At 57.9% G+C, this 19,932-nt stretch overlaps 1 protein-coding gene across 2 annotated transcripts; it reads right to left on the reverse strand.

The window, feature by feature from the left end:
* Positions 1 to 805: 805 nt before the first annotated feature.
* Positions 806 to 19,909, reverse strand: CSK (C-terminal Src kinase). 2 transcript variants are annotated; one of them, XM_047797720.1, is made up of 13 exons: positions 19,255 to 19,909; positions 5,763 to 5,842; positions 5,298 to 5,411; positions 5,075 to 5,187; positions 4,474 to 4,693; positions 3,598 to 3,691; positions 3,321 to 3,386; positions 3,140 to 3,239; positions 2,951 to 3,041; positions 2,429 to 2,502; positions 2,137 to 2,332; positions 1,945 to 2,031; positions 806 to 1,676 (listed from the first exon to the last, which is right to left on the reverse strand). In XM_047797720.1, exons 2-13 carry the CDS (start codon positions 5,775 to 5,777, stop codon positions 1,494 to 1,496), a joined length of 1,353 nt encoding a protein of 450 aa, XP_047653676.1. In that variant the 5' UTR covers positions 5,778 to 5,842; positions 19,255 to 19,909; the 3' UTR covers positions 806 to 1,493. The 2 variants fall into 2 exon arrangements, with proteins under 2 accessions (XP_047653676.1, XP_047653677.1); XM_047797721.1 differs by lacking the exon at positions 19,255 to 19,909 and adding an exon at positions 14,489 to 14,686.
* Between the last annotated feature and the right edge of the window lie 23 nt (positions 19,910 to 19,932).

Genomic DNA, 19,932 nt, shown 5'->3' on the forward strand with positions numbered 1-19,932 from the left:
GAACAGACATGAGGCATGCTGCAAACTCAGAACTGCCCGGATTTCAGGTCCTGCTGGCTGGGACAGGAAGGGTCAGAGCCCCAACTGGACAAGGGGAACCCCACCAGCTGCCTGTCTCAGTGAATAGTGAACCTCCTCCAACCCTCAGAGGTTCGGCAATGACCAATGGCCCTGGGAACCTGAAGGGAGAAAATCCCATGGCTGGTTCACATTCTTCATCTATTCCCCCCAAGGGCGGTGGGGAAGGCCCCCCCAGCTTTTGTATCCTCAGGCACAGGGCTGGGCACACATGGGGGTGACGACAGGGTGAACTGAGAACCACTGGGAGCTCAGAGCCTCCCCTCTCCCTCCAGGTCACTGCCTCCTCTGAAGTATGAGGCCTTTATTCTGCCTCCTAGCAAGGGGAGCCCATCTCCAGCTGGTCAGGCCTGGTTTTCTCCCCGTCCTTGGCTCCAACCCCTCTTGTGCTGAGGGCTTGAACAGTACGGTGAGAGAGGCAGCCAGGACCCCTCGGCATCACCCTGTGGATGGGCCCCAAGCCCATGACCACCCCTGGGCCAAGCCTGCGTGGCAGCAGGATTCTGGGGGAGGCGGGTGGTGAGAGTTCTCCCACGGCAGACACAGGACACTCGCTCGTGCAGCTGACACAAAGCGGCGTTACATCTCCCGGCAGTGCTCCCCACCCCGCCCTACCCACAGGGCAAGCACAGCCCCACTCACAGAGACAGGGGGATGGACAAGATGGCACAGGGATGGGGGCCGGATGGGACAGGCAGGCCCGGCGGAGGAAGCGCCGAGGCCGGGCAGCGGTGTCCTCATGGAGTGGTTTATTACGATTCCATCTCACAAGGCAGGTGGGTGGGCGGCAGCGGCACATGGACTCCAAGCCCCTGACAGACGTCTGCCTCGGGCGCATGCAAACAGTGCAACATGGTCAAGCGCAGACACCGGGCGACCGAGGCGACACGGACACGGAACACGGGATGGGGAACAAGGCTGGGGCGATGGGTCCCTAGAGAGGGGCCTGGTCTCCCCAACCCTTGCGGGCAGGACAGGAAAAATAAGATTCGTACTTCTTGTAAAATGCCCATTTGCTGGGTACTTTCTTTCTCCTTATCTTGAAAAATAATAAAAAATAAACACACGGAAAAAAAAAATCTCAAAAAAGGAAAGGAATAAAACTCTAAGAAGGCGAGAGGTGGGAGGCCAGGGGGAGCCTGACCACGGAAGGGGCATCACCTCCTGCTCCTCAGCCTCCTCCCTCTTGGCCCTTGGGCGGGGCTCCCAAAGCCCCCCAGGTGGGTCCTTGAGAGAAGGTGCCAGGCCTAGGCAGGTCTCTGGGAGCCAGAGGGGGCGCAGGCTGGGACAGAGAAAAGAGGCCCACCGGCCCGCTGGGCTCAGTTCGGGTTTGGGCCCAGCGAGCTGGGGCACCAGGTCCACAATCCATCCGAGTTCAGTCCCCGCAGGCCCACGAGCTAGGCGGGGGCTGGCGGTCACAGGTGCAGCTCATGGGTTTTGATGTGCTCGAGCTGCTCACGGAGCTGCAGGAAGGAGGGCCGCGTGGCGGCGTCCAGGTGCCAACAGTTCTTCATGACTTCGTAGACCGCAGCGGGGCAGCCGTCAGGGGCGTCCATCTTGTAGCCCTTCTCCACCCGAGGGACAACGTCCTTTAGGGGCTGTAGGCAGGTGGCCGGTATGAATCATTGCCAGGCCTGACTTCCCCCGCCCCTGCCGAAGGGACCCCCTACTCAGCATTCCTCTCCAAGGGCCGCTCTAGCTTCACCTTAGATCCAGGCCCAGAGAATGGCCTGGGAGGTCCTGAGGGCAAGTCAGCAGCTTCTAGGCCTAAGGCTGGGGAGGCAGGGCTCCAGGCCAAGCCCTGGCCCTCACTCTCCCTTGCCCCGAGCCCCACGCTCAGCCCCGGCACCCCCAGCCCGCACTCACAATTCTCGGATAAGGCACTCGCCCGAAGGAGTAGATCTCCCAGAGAAGGATTCCGAAACTCCACACGTCAGACTTGGTGGAGAATTTCTGCCACGTGGATGGGAGAAGCAGTGTCAGATCCCGGGAATTGGGGGTGGGAGGGACCCAGGAACCCCACCCCCCACTGCTCGGGCCCTGGGGGAGGCCGCCCACCTTCTCTCTCAGGGCCTCGGGGGCTGTCCACTTGACCGGCAGCTTGCCCGTGTCCTGGGTGCTCGAGGCCTCCTTGGTGAGGCCAAAGTCGCTGACCTTGGCCACGTTGTCCTCAGATACCAGCACGTTGCGGGCAGCCAGGTCCCGGTGCACGAAGTTGTTGCCTTCCAGGTATTCCATAGCCTCGCAGACATCTCTAGGGGAGAGCCAGCCACAGGTCCCCTCAGACAGGGGTTCCAGAGCAGGGCTGCTCCCCCACCCCCGCCCCGCCCCCAGGGGCGGGTTCACTCACAGCGAGAACTTGAGGAGGCAGTCTCCGCCTAGCACCGACCGACCCCGGGATCGCAGGTAGTCCACCAGGCTCCCCTGGGGTGGACAGACAGACCGACAGGCCCTATAAGTCAAACCTGCCCTCCAGACCTTGGGAACAGTAGGCCTGGGGCTGGGTAACCGGTGACACTCAGTGGGCATTGTGAAGAGGAGGCGGACAGGGGAAGGGTCAGGACATCACTTCTGAAGGAATAGCAGACGCTGTGCTCAGCAATTTTCATGCATTATTTCTTAATTCTCATAAATCTCTGAGGTAAACTTTGCTAGTGCCTCTGTTCACAGGTGAGGACCTGAGGCTTGGTCTAAGGTCATAGTGAAAAAATGATGAGCCAAGTTGAGCCCGGGTGACTTCAAAGCTCGGCTGGAGAGAAGGAGCAGGGGCCCAAGGGTGTGTGTGTGTGTAGGGAGGGGCTTGGGGCAGCTGGAAAGCTCGAGCCCGTGTTCAGCTCCAGGATGAGGGCTGGGTCCCAGGGAAGGCACCCACCTTGGCCATGTACTCTGTGACGATGTAGAGCCCGCCTTTCTCCTCTACGATCACGCCCAGAAGCTGTACCAGGTTGCTATGCCGAAGTTGCCTGGGGCAACATGGGGTGGTCAGAGCCTGCCGAGCCTCCCCATCACCTCCTGGCCCCCGGGGCGACCTCCCTACCCCCTCACCCCCAGCCCAACTCACGTCATGACTGAGGCTTCAGCCAGGAAGGCCTGGGCAGTGGCATCATTCTTAATGCACTTGACGGCGACTTTGTTCCCTCGGTAGTCGCCAAGCATCACGTCTGGAGAAGAGAGTTAAGGGTTGGCCCTGGATTCCGCACAGTCCCTGGCACCTCTCAGGGCTCCCACCCTTTCTGGCTCACCTCCAAATTCCCCCTTCCCAATGGTCTGCAGCAGCTTCAGGTCCTTCATGTTCAGTGCCCAGCCACCTGGGGGGAGGGGGTGGTCAGTTGAGGGGTGGTGAAGCCAGAGAAGGGGTCACAGCAGAGGCAGACTGGACATAAAGTGGAGGGCGGGGTGGGGTGGGGTGAGGGGTTCCCTGGAGGCCTCCAGAGCCTCTGGGATGGAAGTAGTGCCAGGAAGCCTGGGTGGGAGGCGGGTGGGTGGGCCAGTGAGGTCTCGGGGAGGGGTGGCACTCACTGCGAAAGAACTCATCCTGGGCCGCCACGGTGCCCTCCATGAGTTTTGGCTTGATGAGGCGGGTACAGAGTCCATCTGCATCTGAGGTGTAGTGCTGCAGAGGGCAGGGCAGGCGCTCAGGGTCCCCTGTGCAACTCCAATGGCTGCCATGCCCTGTCCTGGTCTGACCACCAGGGGGAAGCAGAGGCCAGTTCCACCCAGCCCTGCAGATGCTTTGGGTTTGGAGGGCTTTGTGTTTCCAGCAGGGGTGAGGGAGGCCCCAGACACCTGGCCCATGTCACCACACACCGAGGTGCTGAACGGATACTGGGGTTGTTGCTACCACTCTGGGGCCTCACCAGTATCCCGAGGCAGAGGACAAGCCCTGGCTCACTCTAGATATCAGGCTCTAGTGGGCCCAGGTGCCCGCTGTCGCAGGTCAAGCCAGGCCAGCAGAGAAAAGGCGAAGGTGCCGAGTGAGTGCAGGAGGCATGTGAAGGCTGCCTGGGGCACAGATGGCCTTGGAAGATTCAGGGACATGTGGCCCTTCAAGGTGAAGGTCATGAGTATGTGCTTACACACACACACTTGGCATATAGTCTATGAGGAACTGGAAAGAAGCTCATTCTGGGGTCAGAAAACTCAGATTCTAGTCCCAGCACCTCTAGTTTACAACCATGTGACCAGAGGTGGGTTCTTTAAATGCTCTGAACCTTTGTTTCCTGACCTATGAACCAGGGTGCCACCTCCCTGTGGTGGGGTCAGAGATCAACCCTGGAGCACAGCAGGTGCTCTATCAGGGTGTTGCTTACAGAGGCTGCATGACGTGCCCCAGGCCACCAGTCAGAAGCAGTGGGACTGGAGCTGGAACCCGGGCCAGCCCTGGCGTCTGCTCACCTCCACCAGCTGCATGAGGTTCTCGAAGTACACCTCCTCGTCGATGCTGAGCTTGCTGGCGTGGTACATGATGCGGTAGTGCTCCACCTTGCCGTCGCAGCTCACGCACAGCGTGTAGTCCCCGGGGTAGTTGGTGCTCTCCCGCACCAGGAACAGGCCTGTCTCTGGTGGGCACAGGAGCCGCTCTGCCTGCTCCCTCGTGATCTTGCCATGGAACCAGCTATGGGAAGGCCAGGCCTGGGGTCGTGGTGGCCCGCGGGCACTGTCCTTGGTGCCCCCACCAGCCTCCTCATGCATCTGCCAGGCTCCACTTCCTGGAGGCCCTCTCCCTCCGGGTTCTTCACACGCTTCTGTGGGTGTCAGGCCCTGGGGCCTCACCCTCTGTCTCTGCCTTTCTTTCTTCAGTCCTCCTGGCTCCATCCTCCCCTTCCAGGTCCAGCACCCACGCCCTTCCCCTCGTTGCCGGAAGCCCTCACGGAATCCCAGCCCCTTGCTCTCACCTCCCTGTTCTCCTGACTCTCTTCTGGGGAAACCAGGGCTCCTGGTCCTCTTTCCTCCCCAGCCTGGGGGCCCCCAACCATCGCTCCTCGGAGGTACTCACGGCATGAGGCTGAGTTTGGTGCCTGCCTTCACGCCCTCCCGCTTCTGGACGTAGTTGGCTGGGATGATGCCCTCACGGCCCACCTTGTTCTTGGCTTTGTACCAGTTGGGGTCCTGGGTGGGGAGGAGCCCAGACACGCTCTCAGGCTCACCCACCCTTCCCTGCAGGGCAGCTGGGACCCAGAGGTGGGCGTGGAGTTTGGGGAGCTGAGGTCACTGATTACCTTGGTGACGGCCACAATGGTGAGCACGTCTCCTTTGCAGAAAGGAAGGTCCTGCTCAGCAGTGCCGTGAAAGTTGTACTTGGCAATGCATTCTGTACCGGATGGCCAGGCGGCCTGCAAGGCAGGCGACAGGTGGGCAGTGCAGCCCGGGGCAACCCCGGCCCACCTGCCTGCACACCCTCGAGGTCACAGCCTCTTGGCTGGCCTGCAGGGGCCTGGGTGAGGTGCCCTTCCCCCGGAGAGCTCTGGGCATCTTCCAGCTGAGATCTCTCCACTGCCCCAGACCTGTGCTCCCATCTTTAGGACCCTGCACGACCAGTGTGCCCTGGAATTCTATTGTGTTGAAAGCCAGGACTGGGGAAAAGGGGAGGGAACTGACCTGAACCCTCACTCTCTCTCCTCTCAGCACCCCCCCGTGGTGGTGGTGGGGACACGCAACTGCCTAGCCCCCCATTCCTGCAGTACCTGTATTGCCGACATCTTCTCAGAAGGTCTGGCGTCCCCGTGTCACAGGAAGGCCGACCTATCACTTGGTACCATGAGAGCTGTGGGGAAAGGGGACGATTGGGGTGAGGGTGAGAGGAGATGGGTCCCTCCAAGTCACAGAGATGAAGCTCATTGCCCAAAGCTGGGACTCAGGGCAAGGGCCGTCCTCTCCAGTCTCAGCAGGTAGAAGGCTGAGGACCACCCAGGGACAAAAAGGGTCACCAACCCCGAGCCTGATGCAGTCTTACAGCCCACAGAATGACCAACCGACAGAAGCCACGGAAGCACAGTGAGTGAGTTGCACCTGCTCCACCAGTTTCACGCAATGTTAGCTAAGTGGTCTGTGGGGGACCACAGGGCAGCTGTGAACCTGGGGAAGGTGCTCAGGACCTTGGGAAAGTCACTTGTCCTCTGTAGGCCTTTAGTTCCTTCAACAATAAACACTCGCCCAGGCAGTATCTTTGAAGGCAAATGTATGCCGACCCCAAGATCTGGTCACCCCACTTCCTGGCATACGCTCAAGAGAAAATAGGGCAGGCGTCGCTGAGGCAGGCACGGGAGCACACACAGCAGCAGGGTCTGTAACAAACCTCATACTGGGAGCCGCCCAGTCGCCCATCAGGAGCGAGCTGGATAAACTGTGTACATTCACAGAACAGAATACTGTACAGCGGGGAACGTGAATAAACTACAGCTATGAAACAACACTGATGCATTTCTAAATAGCGTGTGAAATACCAAAATGCCATGTGATTCCATTTGTATAAAGTTCAAAATCAGGGGATTTCCCAGTGCAGGATGGTGACTGCCCTTGGAGGGGGCAGTGACTGGAAGGGGGAGAAGCAAGTCCAACTCTGTGGCAATTCGCTGAGCTGGGCCCTTGTGACTGATGTACTTTTTGGTGTATGTTTACTTCAGTAAAGCAGACTCCCCCCAGATAGCTCCCCACGCCCCAAGATCAGCAAGCCAACCCTATCCTGCACACACTCTGTGGCCCCTGCTCAGAGCTCCCTCTATGAGCATCATCACCCAAACACAGCCCAGAACCCCCATGGACCTGTCTCAGGAAGCAGGGGTGCTGGGGATACTGCTCTCTGTACAGATGAGGAAACTGAGTTGGACAGGGGTAGTGACTGCACCATGGTCACAGTATGTTAGAGAAAAAGCTCCTCCATGGGCCTTGTCCCCAGGCTCACTTGCAGGATGGACAAGGTCTGGGGTCGGGCGGACACAAACGTTACCTCCTGCCCCAGGCCAGGCATGGGGAGAAGACATTTGAGTACCTGTACCCAGGAGTGTGAGGTGAGGGAGGAGTGCAGAGTTTAGGTGGGCTTCCTGGAGGAGGGAGCGCTGGAGCTGAGCCCTGAAGGCTGGAGAGCTTAGAAAGGCAGAGGTGGGCTGGAGAAGGTGCCCCAGGCTGGAAGCCCACGGTGAGGAGGGTGGGAAACAGATCCTGACCAATGAAGCCCCTGTCAGTCCACTGCAGGCGACTGTGTGGACTGGGTCTGCCTGGCACAAACCTGGCAGGGAGGCGGGGGCTTCAGATGCCAACGTGAGGAAGCAGGGCTTGCTTCTGAGGGCCACAGGGCCTGGGGGCCTCAGCGGGGGCATGTGTGGTCTTGGAGACCAGAAGGAGCCGGGGAGAACTGCCACCGCTTTCAGGCTTCACTCCTGGTTCTAGAGTCAGGCAGACTTGGCTCTGCCAAGTACACAACTCAGGCAAATGACTCAACCCTTCTGAGCCTCAGATCCCTCACCCCAAAGGGGAGGACCAGAATCTCTTGCACGCAGGCTGTAGAGGAAGGGGAGTGAGCCCCAGACCTGGAAGTGTCCGCCGTAGGGCGGGGCCATCACTACCCTCCCACGAGGAATAAAGGGCTTCCCTTCCTCCTAGGACACATAGCGCTTCCTGTGCCTCAGCTGGTCCGTCAACCTCTGCCATCTGGACAGGGAGACAGGGGTCCCTACGCCATGCATACATTGACACGGCTGCGTAGCAAGCAGCCCTGGGCTCTGAGGACCACGTGTGGGAGCCATGAGATCTTCTTACTCCCATTTTATAGAAATGGTAACAGGCCTGTGAGGTTTCAACAACTTGCCCCAAGTCACAGAGCTAGTTAGGGATGACAGTCCAGAACTTGAACTGGGGGTCCCTCTGTGGTTGGCTGGGACCCCCAACTTCAGCCCCTTCTGAATAGGGGCCCTGGCGGCTCTCTACATCCCCACACCTCCTCTCCGGCACAAGACTCGCCGCTATGGGGGGTGGGAGGGCGCGGAGGCTGAGGCACTGTTAGTCACCCTCCCAGCTGTCAGTTTGCAAACACTCCTTTCTTGGCCTGCAGCTGCTGCTGCTGCCTCCCCACCGATTTGATGATAATAATAAAAATAATAACAGCCCCTGTTTGCTGAGCACTTATTCTGTGCCAGGCCCTGTCCTTGGCACATTATGGCTCATCAAATCCTCTAACAAGTGGAAGAGGGGCTATTATTATCCCCATTTTACAGATGAGGATCTCAAGCCAAGCCGAGAGGCAAGGCGGCCCTGCCTGGAGCTACACCTCCGGTGGGTGTCCTGACCCACGCAGGTGTCAGACACCTGTGCCAGGAGCCAGCCCTGGTGCCTCCCCACCCATGTGCCCACGCCATGCCTGCAGGGGCTGCCGGGGGGCAAACTGGCCGAGAAAAGAGTGCCAAGGAGAAGGCCGAAGCGAGCGGTGCTCAAGAGGAAGGGGCAGGCCCAGCCATGTGAGGGTGGGCTTCCTTCAGGGGCAGGTTTTGAGGACGACAGATCTAGAAAGGAGAGGGAGGAGCTAACCTCTCCTCTTTGCTCTACTGGCTGCGACTTTAGGATCTGATTTCCACATCTGTTCAGTGGGTGGGTGATAACCCTGCAGGGCTGGTGAGAGACCTGCCTTCTTTAGACAGAAATCCCGCCAGTGGGAGCTGCGGATCCTCCCTGAAAGCGCCTCCCTGGCAAAGCCACGAGGCCAAGACGGCCCCTTCCTTATAGTTCTAAGGGTCCAGGTAGGCCATCCCCCTCCAGGTCAGAGGCCAAGAGTCAGAGTGGCTGGGAAGGGCTACTGCAAACCTGGGCCTCTGGTCCAGCCTTGGTCAGGCACAGAGAGCCCTTCCAGGGTTACATGAACCTGGTTTCAGGCCACTTTCTGGAAGAAGTGCAGGAACTGTGTCTTGGGAGTCAGGGGCTCTGCATCCGGTTCCTGGTTCTGCCACCAACTTGCTATGTGACCTTGGGAAAGTCCCTTGGCCTTTCTGGGACTCACTGGCTCTCTAACACCCGAGCCAGACCCGTTTCTCACCTGCTGCTCCTAGGACATGGGCGCCTCAGCCTCCTCCCTGCCTTGGCATTCCCTTTCCACTTCCTCCCGGGAGGTCCTCTGCCCAAGGAACTTCCACTCAACCTTGGCAGCTGCACACACGTGTGCCTCAAAGAACACAGTAGGACAGTCCCTATAGTACTGTTTGTAGTAGCAAGAGTTTGGGAGACAACCTTTATGCCATTAACAAGGGACCAAGTAAATCCATGACCAGACATCCCAACAAGGGAACACCGCAACTCCAGCAGTGATGAGCCAGGATGGATCTCCAGGTGCTGAGAGAGGACCCCCATCCCCATGAGAGATTAAGCAGAAATGGCAAAAAACGAGCTCAAGTCAAGACAGAAATGCTGCTGGGGGAAACAAGATGCAGCATCCAGGTATCACCCTCCAGATTAATCAGAGAGGAAAAGGCACCTCCACAATACAGAGATGTTGCAGACACCTCGCTCACCAAGTCATCGAATTAAGCATCACCAATACTGAGAGGGGCACACTAAATGCTCCTCCCCCCGCACCAAGGGCACAGCATCCTCTGTGCCATGGTCCTGTAGAGCTGCTGCAGCCGACTCCAAACAGGACGACACAAGCAGACAGAGCCCAGACAACCAGCCTGGACTCCCAAGTCAGTGTCATAAAAGATAAAACAAACAAAGGCTGGGGAATGTTCTGGATTAAATAGGACACTAAAGAAACACAACACGACAACAAAATGGTAATTATGTGAGATGAAGGATGTGTTAAGTAATCTTATTGTGGTAATCATTTCACAATACATGCGCATATCAAATCATCACTTAGTACACCTTAAACTCACAGGATGTTAAATAGCAATTATATCTCAATAAAGCTGTAAAAGAAAGAAGACACATGACAACAAGACTCAATGAGTGATCCAGAATCAGAGGGAAAAAATAGCTATAAAGATCATTTGGGGACAATGGGGAAAATGAAAATGTTAGATAATATTATGGAATTAATGTTAATTTTCTTTTTCTTTTTTTTTTTTTTTTGCCATTTCTTGGGCCGTTCCCACTGCATATGGAGGCTCCCAGGCTAGGGGTCGAATCGGAGCTGAAGCCACCGGCCTACGCCAGAGCCACAGCAATGTGGGATCCGAGCCGCATCTGCAACCTACACCACAGCTCACAGCAACGCCAGATCGTTAACCCACTGAGCAAGGGCAGGGAACGAACCTGCAACCTCATGGTTCCTAGTCGGATTCGTTAACTACTGCGCCAAGACGGGAACTCCCCAAATGTTAATTTTTTTAAATGTGATCACAGTGCTGTGATTATGTAAGAGATCCAAGCTAATGTACTTAGGAGAGAAAGGTACCCAGGCCTGTAGCTAACACTCAAACAAATCTGCAAAACAATACGTGTACATATGTGTGCATATATATATATATATATAAGACAGGGAAAGCAAAAGAGCAAAATGTTAAGAATTGGTGAATCTGGGTAGAGTACATTCACTATACTATCATTTCAGCTTTTCGGTAGGTTTGAAATACTCAAAGTAAAAGACTGAAAGAAAAAAAGCAGAGAGAAGGACATTATCCATGGTATATTGCAAATTATTATTTATTTTTATTTATTTATTTATTCATTCATTGTCTTTTCTAGGGCCACACCCGCGGCATATGGAGGTTTCCAGGCTAGGGGTCCAATCGGAGCTGTAGCTGCCAGTCTATGCCACAGCTACAGTAACGCAGAATCCCAGCCGTGTCTGCGACCTACACCACAGCTCACAGCAAGGCCAGGGATGGAACCTGCATCCCTATGGATGCTGGTCGGGTTCATTAACCGCTAAGCCACAACGTGAACTCCACAAATTATTATTTTTTAAAAAGACGTACCATTTTCCCCTGACCTCAGACATGCAGATTATCTCTTTTCTTTCTTTTTTTTTTTTTTGTTCCCAGGCCAAGGATCAAACTCGTGCCACGACAGTGACAATGTCAGATCCTTAACCCACTGAGCCACGAGGGAACTCCTACAGATTATTTCTGAAAGATCGAAGAAACTGATAATAGGTTGCTTCTGGGAATGGGAAGGAGGAGTAAGTATCAAATTCAAGGGAAACTTACTTTTTATTGTACATTTGCTATTTTGTTCTTTTGACTTTTATTTTATTTATTTATTTATTTATTTTTTAATTTTTTTGGCTTTTTGGCTTTTTGCTATTTCTTGGGCCGCTCCCGCGGCATATGGAGGTTCCCAGGCTAGGGGTCGAATCGGAGCTGTAGCCACCGGCCTACGCCAGAGCCACAGCAACGCGGGATCCGAGCCGCGTCTGCAACCTACACCACAGCTCACGGCAACGCCGGATCGTTAACCCACTGAGCGAGGGCAGGGACCGAACCCGCAACCTCATGGTTCCTAGTTGGATTCGTTAACCACTGCGCCACGACGGGAACTCCTGACTTTTATTTTTTTAACCACATGTACCTATTAACTTCCCCCTAAAAATAGGATTAGTAAGAAAATAAGTAACGTTTTGAAAACCACATGTGCCAGGAACCTTCCATGGTCCCCTGGCTGTGGTGGCTGCTCTGGGCCTCCCTGGCCTCTCACAGCTCTTGCTCCAGTGTTCTCACTGACCTGCATGGAAGCCCTGCAGGAAGAAGGCTGGGGCTGACTCATGTCCCGGCAGGGACTGGGCCCAAAGTGGCTGCTCAGTGAGTGAGCCTGAATGAATGAATGAACCAACAAACGACAAGGGAAGCTGGGCTGCTCATGCTGAGGTCCCATAACTGCCAGGACTATATTTAACCCCACAGGGACAGCAGCTGCCACCCCACCCCCACAGGGCTGGAGCACAGGGGGCTTTCACTCTGACTTCCTGCCCCAAACCCTGCTCCCAGAAGCCCTTGTGCTAGGGTCCCGGGAACAGGCTGGGCATTGTGCCCAAGTGCTGAGGTCAGTGGCTGCAGCTTCAGGCAGGCCTTTCTTGGGAACCCAGGCTGGCAGGGAGGGGGAGCCCATGAACTCCTAGGCTGCCCTCTCCCTGCCTTGGGGCAGCTGTAGACCCCCAGAGCCAAGCGTGTGCTGAGGGCCACGGTAGGTCAAAGGGCTCCCACCCTGCCCCCCACACCAAAACTCCACTGCCTAATGGGGCGTGGGAGCCTTCAGTAGCTGTTTACACCCAGCTAAAAATACCCACTGAAAAGGGAAGTGCACAAGAGACCTGGGGGGACTCAGGGCCATGGCCCCCAGAGACTCTGCTCCTGCCACAGGACCCAGCTGGAGCCTCTGTGGGGCAGGGGCAGCCCCAGGAGGTAACAGGCAGGTTCACCTTGCCCTCTCATTCTTTCAGCCATTGTTTCAGAAGCCTCCCTGGGCAACGTTCAGTCCCACGTGTGGGAAGCCAGGATGGACGGCAGGGGCAGGGTCCAGGAGGTCCTGCTCTTGAAACCCCAAGAATGCTTCTCAATGTCTCTCCCCCGTGCTGGCCTGAGGCCCCCAACCCAATGCATCCTTGCTGATGCCCTCTGGCTACCAGGTGGTCAATCATGGCCAGGTCAGTGCCTCAGTAGATGGGAGAGACGGAGGTGGGGAGGGGGGACAGGGACAGGGGCCACTGGGGAAGGCTTCCAGGAAGAGGGGGAGGGGAGCTGGAACTGGGAGGACTGCAGGTGGAAGTGACTAGATCAGGCCAGGATTAGGATTTCAAATTATGGTACAGAGAATTAATTATGGCTGAGGAAGGTTCAAGGTGGGGGTCCACAGAGGCTTTGAACCCAGCCAGCCCGGAAGTTTCTGACAGGTCTTGGGACAGACTCAAGCAGAACTGAGTTTCCGCCTGGGCACGCCCCTCTGAAAGGGCAGTGCACCTGAGGAGGGCGGGGCCCGCCAGCAGCTGAGCTGGTTTGGCAGCAGTAAAATCAGCCGCTCCTCTGGTTCTGCAAGGGGCACCCAGCCTGTGTGACGCCTCTAGCCCCACACCAGGCCGTGGGCTGGAAGGTTCCCACTGAGCCAGACGGGTGGTCCCGGAGCCCTTATCAGACCTGCTACACAGATGTCTCAGGGTCGGGCAGCTACAGAATCGGGCACAAGACCCTTGCAGAAGGCTGAAGCTCCCTGGGGGTTAGAGGAGAGGGCAGGAAGGAGGGTCCCACCTTGGCTCCAGTGTTTGCTGCCCAACCCCCACCTCCAGGGTTCCCCCAGCCTTCAGCACCCCTGCCCTAAGGGGAGGGGTGAGCTGAAGGGCTGAAAAATGCTAAAAACTAAACGAGAGCAACTCACTGGCTCTTCCTGCCCCCAATGGCTCAGTGGGACCGGAAATCTCGTCTAGCGGTTTGGCGGGGCCCGGGCTGCAGCTAGAGGAGGCTAATGGGGAGCCTCTTCCCCCAGGCACTTCTGCGGCTAGAGGCTGACACTCCTGGCCCAGAAAGGCTTCTAAGCTTCTAATTACCGCTCAAGAGCCTAATTACCTACATGCACTGGGCAGTGGGGACTCTAGGCCTCCCCAGAGCCCTAACCCAGGCCTTGGTTCTGCCGCCCCCCGCCCCAAGTACACACTATGGTCTTTGCATCTTCATTTGCCCACATTTACATACAGCCTGTCAGCACTGACCTTCAATGAACCCTTAAAAACCAGAGTGTCCTTGTCCCTCACCCCAAAGTCTCCTAGCCACCTTACAGGTGGGGCCCAGAGGCCAGGGAACTATCCAGAACTTTGGCCCCCTGATTCCTGGTCTCCCCATCTCAGAACCAGGACCCACAAAACACACAGCTAGGGCGGCCCAACTCAAAGCACATTCAGCCTAGCTCCCCAGAGGAGGGAAAAGAGGTGTTACCAATACCCTCCCCCGACAGGGTAGACTGTGCAAACGAGAGCATGGGAGTGAGCACCTACTGACCCAATGCCGCCTGAGTTACTTAATCCTCAAAACTCCCCTCAGGTACTACTGTTGATCTGCTTGACAGAGGAGGAACCAGGCTGAGGAGAGTCACCCAGCTCCAAGGGGCAGAGCAAGGGTTTGAGTTCAAATTCTGTCTGAACTTGGGTGGGAGAAAGCCCTCCACCCTCTCCTTAGGCAAGACAGACGACACCCTAAAAAGGGACAGTTAGGCGAAGGAGGGTGGCTGAGGGGACCTGTGCCCAGAGACCGGCCTCCTGCTCTGGGAAGTGTGGGTTACATCTGTGCCATACCCTGACTGGCAGAGAGGCCAAGAGTTTATCCAGGGCCACACAGCAGCTAGAGAAGCCAGCAGCTGTAGAGCAGGTAGATACTCCAAGCAAGGACCTCTGCCCCTACCCTCCCTCTTTCTCAAATGCTTCTCGATTTTCATGGCCCTTCCCCTCCAGGAAGCCCTCCAGGCTGCTCCAGCCTACGCAGATCCCCAGCTTCTGAGCTCTTACCAGCCCTGCCAGGAAGTTGGAACCACGGGCCTCCCCTGACTAACTCCTTTGACTCTGGTCTCCTCTACTGGCCAGCAGCGGAGCTCTCAGGGTTCCTTCTTCCCTGCTCCCCTCCAGTCTCCCTGCAGTGTGGACAGCACAGGCTACAGCCAGCCAGGCCTGGGTGAGGACCAGGGGCCGGGCTGAGAAGCAGCCGCCAGGGTGTGCAGGCGTCAGATGATACCCAGGTTTTCACCCACCCACAAGGCTTCCAACTGCAGAGAGCGGGACCGACAGAGGGGGTGCCAGGCCGCCTCTCTTCTGCTTCTCGGGGGCCCAGACCACGGAAAGGGGGGGAGGCGGAGGGAAGCTGCGGTTGGAGGCCCAGCCCTACTGAGGCGTACAGAGCTGGTGTGTGATGAGAAGCTATGCTCATCACAGTACCTCAAAACCAGGAAGAGAAACTGAGCAGGCAGAAAGGCGAGCCAGGCTGCGTGGGGCCCTCAGGGCCCTGGGGGCCTGCCAAGGGGAGCTACTGGACAGTCACTGGACAAACCACCTCTCCTCCCAGGCCTCAGCTTCCCTATGGGAAAAACGGGATTCTCTGCCTGGTCCTGCCAGTCTGCCCTGACTGGGACGGGCTGGGGCCTGCCTGATACGAGACCACCCCCCACTAGTGGAGTACTCCTGATCCCGCAGTGGGCTCTGGCCTCTCCCGGGAAGCAGGGTCAGCCCCCTGAAGCCAGCCTCGCCCAGTCTGCTTCTCCCCTCAGCCACGCAGGGAGCACACTAGCTCTTCCTTCACCAGCTCTTTATTTTTAGGTCTGAATTTGACTTTAATCATTACTTAGCGGATTCTATTTCCAGCCCTTGGATGAAGGGACCCAGAGGAGTGGAGGAAGGGAGGCAGTGCTCCCTGCCTGGCGTGGGGGGTGGCCTGCTCCTCCACCCATCCTGTCCCCAACCAAGGAGGGGGGCACTGAGAAACACCCAAAGGGCTCACCCCAGCCAGGCCAGCATCTTGGAGAGGACCACACCCTGTGACCTCATCCTAGCCCAAGCTGTGGGACAGGAGGGCAGTTGTAATGCCCACTTCCCCTGTACCAAGGCCAGGGAAGAGGGAGAAACTCCAAAGGCAAAAGTCTGGCAGCTGGAATCCAACGTCATGCACCTGGGAGCCCTCTGCATTGAATGGACCGCTTCAGGGAGGACCCTTTCCTAAGTTAGTCCTGAGCCATACCAGGATCACCTGGGGTTATGGACTCCTAGGCCCTGGGAGTGCCAGGCTGAGACTGGCTTCCTCCTACTGTCCACTGGCTGGCCCTAGTAGGGCACTGGTCCCCACAGAAGCAGAACAAGAGGAAGCGAGTGACGTCACAGCAGTACACACTCAGGTTAGACCTGAGGAACACCGGCCAAAGGGAAGGACGCTAACACACAAGCCTTCCCCCGTGATTTGGGGACTACCCATGTTCTCCTCCACCCCCCAGGGGCGAGGGTCTAGAAACCCTGCCTCCTCCCTCCCAGATGCTGGGAAGGGCAAGACCATGAGGCTGGCATGGCTGTCCCTGGCTTGGGGCGCAGGACGCCTGGTTCCCTTGTCCAAGACCCCGTTTTCCCAGGGAAAGCTGGCCTCTATTTGCACTGGGGAAACAGGGCTGGCCCAGGATGGCTGAAGCTGGGGGACAGGAGGCATCCGGACCCTCAGAGAAGAGGCCTTATCTGTGCATCTCTGATGCTGGAGGAACAGAAGGAGAATGGGTAGGTCCAGGGCCCAGAAGCCAAACAGCAGCCCATCTTCCACATGGTGATGGGGGTGGGGCAGGGCAGGGAGGCAGGGAGGTGGGACAGCACACTGGCCTGAGTAGCGCAGAACCTCAGGGACACGGGGTTTCAGAAGGACTCCCCAGGCAGAGACCACTCCCCGCCTCCGCTAGGTGAGCAATCAGCCAACCCTGTCCCAGGCATTTTCGGCACGTGCAGAGGTAGCCTACGGTGGGCACTGGGTCAACAATGCGTCTAGTGGTGGCCAGAGGCTGCACCAGGAACCTTCTAGTACCTTGGTTAGTTAGTTAGTGTCGCACATGCCTCCCTGAGGTATGTATCACCGCCCCAGCTCAGAGGATGACCTATCCAAGGTCCCTCTGCCCTGGCCTAAATAGCACGGCTGGGCCTGGAATCACGTTGGCTGGGTACCAAGTTGCCCCTCTCTCCAGTACCCTGGGGCCTGGAGTAACAATAATCACAACAGCAACAGATGGGAAACAACAATGCACAGGCTTGGTAAGAGGGTTGGGTGAAGCTGCTGTGGCAGAGCGGTTTGGGATGCTCTGTAGTTTTCTAGAGATTAAGTTACATGGACCGTGTAGCCACATGAGAAAATGCCCAGATACGGTATTAAATGAAAAAAGGTGTGATGGCACACAGGCCTAAATGACAACAGCAATGAAGGGAAAAAAGATAAGGAAAAGGCGGCTGGGAGTGCCACGATAATAACAGTCACGGCGCCGGTGAAGAAACAGTGGGTGAATTTTCTGTTTTCTAAATTTTCTGTAGTGCTGTTTTGTTACTTTCTAAATTAAGAAAACTAATACTACATACCGACATATGCAGTGTTCTCGCAACGAGCTCAGATTCATTTCCCTGGGGCCTGCCTGCCCCTCAGCTCTGGCCTGGTGTCTGGGACATCTATGAAAGGAGGGCCTTTCCAGCTTGGGATAGCACCTCAGGCACATGAGGCTCCCTCCTTAATTTCTCTTGCTCAGACCCCAAACCTTTGGAGTGTCTCTCTGGGACCATGAGCCAAGGTTTCAAAATCCCCCAAGAGCTGGAGCCCAGAACTGGACCCAAGCTGTCCTGCCCACTCAGGCTTGTGGGGGCAGCCACGTCACTCTGCAGGCCCTGGTCCTCTGTTTCTGTCTCTGCCTGCAGTCTGGTCTGCTCTGGGGTGGCTCAACCCCTTGGGGCCTGGTGTCCCCTGCAGTGGTGCTGGGGACCATCTTCTGGTCCTTCTCTGTCCCAGACCCCCGACGCAGAGAGAAGAGCAAGGAGGAAGGCACCAAGGTGGCCAGATAAAAAGGCAATCCCTGCACATATGTTTGCCAGAAGACAGACCCCTAGTTTCTACAAGGGCCTCGGGACCCCAGGCTGCACTCAACAGTTGGTATAAAGGCACCCAATGATGTCAGCCTTCAGCCCCAGGCCCTCAGGCTGGAAAGGAAGTTAGGGTTGGGTGAGGGGAGCCTCACCGGCCCACCACATCTGTATCCCCTCCACCATGCATGTCAGGGCAACCGGAAACAACTCTAAATCAAGGGCAGAGGCCTAAGCAGGACAAAACTGCCAGATGCCCCGAGGGGGCCCAGACATGGCTCAGTATCCTCCAGGGAACCTCCCACACTTCCAGGAGCCAGAGGATGCTGCCACAGTCCCAATCTCCTTCCTGCTGCCTTCACCCTGTTCCTGCGGGGCCCCACTGAGAAAGACATTGGGACCATCAGGGTGTGGGGAGCTTGGAAGAGACCCCCTGGGTGTGCTCGCTCTGACAATGCTCCTATGCCAAGGCTATAGGAGGCTTGCTCCCTGTGGACACAGGGCTCTCACATTCTGCATCCAGATCCATTCATGCTCCTACACCAGCTGGGCCAAAGGGTCAGGAATGACGATCAGGCTGTTTCAGCTCAGCACCAGGGCTACACCCCACGGGTGCCCCCGCAAGCCACTTCCCGTCAGTAAGACCCAGCCTCAAGCACCAGAGGGAAATCCCATGGGCAGTGCTGATTCGGTCTGAGCCCAGACCCAGGCAGAACCGTCACCGGAAGCCCTCTCCCTCCTCTCTAGCCCTCTGCAGGGGAGCACGTGCTCACCCCACAAGGTCCCACGGGCCAGGCTGGGGGCTTATGGCCCCAGTGGGTAAAGGCTTATGCCTGGTTTCCCTGTACCCATAGCAGTCCAGGTGTTGGGTGGTGGTGGGAGGGGATGGATGACAGAGGGACAGACAGCTAACTCTGCCAAAAGCCTGGGATAGCAACTTCCCCCTTTGAGCCTCAGCCCCCCAGCCTACAAAATGGGAGGGGAGGTGAACCCTTAGTTAAGCTCCAAGGATCTGGTAGCTGGACACACCCCTTCCTGACAACTGGCCTGGCCTCCGACGAGCCTGGGAGAACAGAAAGGGCTGACCAGGACGCTAGGAGGTGGGGACTCACCTCCTAATGCCCAGTGTCGCCTCCACCGAGGCCAGAGGCCCTGCCTAGTTTCCCACCCAAGGGTCAGATGTCCCTGGGCTTAGGCCTGGTCTTCTAAAAGTCCGAAGATGATAAGCTCAACCTCTGGCAGGCTCAAGGGAGGCGGCTGGACCCTGGGCCTCCGCAGAGGGAATGAAGGAGGGGTCAGAACCAGGCAGGCCAAAAAACCTGCAGGCCTGCAGGGAGGCCCTGGGCAGGGAATGACAAACAGCCCATTCTCCTGGGCTCTGGTCCACGCTGACCCCTTCCCCTCCGCTCCAGCCAGCCCCAATACGGGGAAAGGACAGACTCCGGGTGGCCTGAGACAAGTCTGAGGGGCTGGGAGGGCAGTACCTCCCTCGTGAGCCCCCCTCCCAGACGGGCTGACAGTGACTCCCGGGAGATTTCGAACCCGGGAAGGAGGGGGTAAGGGAGTGGGGGATGGGTGTGGACGCCACGGCAGCTGCAACAGAAGCAATAGAAGCGGGACGTACAACCTCCACCCGTCTTCCCCTTGGGAAGCGCTCGGACGCCCACCTCCTTCAGGGCCTGCCAGACACTCACCTTTTTCGGGGCACTGCGGTCCGGGCCACCTCGCTGCGGGCAGCATCAGCGGCCTGCGGGACGGTCCATGCGGCCAGCCGGGAAGGGAGGGGCGCAGGGGTCCCCGGGGGGTGCGGTACAAAGAGGTCTGGGTGCGAAAGGAGGGGGAGGAAGGACGGCCAGACAGAGGCAGGGGGATGGCTGCGCGGCCCGGGTCGGGGAGGGAAGAAAGGCGGGGGAAGGGGGGCGGGAGGGACTCAGGGGGAGGAAACAATGTAGCCGGTGAGGCCCCGGCAGAGTTCCGCTTCCAAACGCCGACACCAAGGCTCGATCTGGGGACGTCGCGCCGGCTGCCCCGGGCTGCCCCGGACGCTGGCTCGGGGGCCGCAGGGTCTCTCCACGTTCCACGCCCCGGAGGCTCCTGCGGCCAGAGGCTGACTGGAGCGGGAGGGACGGCTGGCCGGGGGATAGCCCCGACGGCGGCGCTGCCGGGCGATGGCCCAGCTCGGACCCCACCCCGGCAGGACCTCCGGACAGGGTGCGGGGTGGGGCGGGAGCGAGAGGGCGGCGGCGGTCTCGGCGGCGGCGGCCAAGCTCGGCTCGCCCTGGGCTCCGCTGGGAGGAAGCTCGCAGGCCTGGCGAGAGGAAGCGCGGCCCCGGATCCTCCGCCCGCGGCAGCGCGCCTGCGCGAGGGAGCCG

The sequence above is a fragment of the Phacochoerus africanus genome, chromosome 9, assembly GCF_016906955.1.
Source record: "Phacochoerus africanus isolate WHEZ1 chromosome 9, ROS_Pafr_v1, whole genome shotgun sequence".
NCBI lineage: Eukaryota > Metazoa > Chordata > Mammalia > Artiodactyla > Suidae > Phacochoerus > Phacochoerus africanus.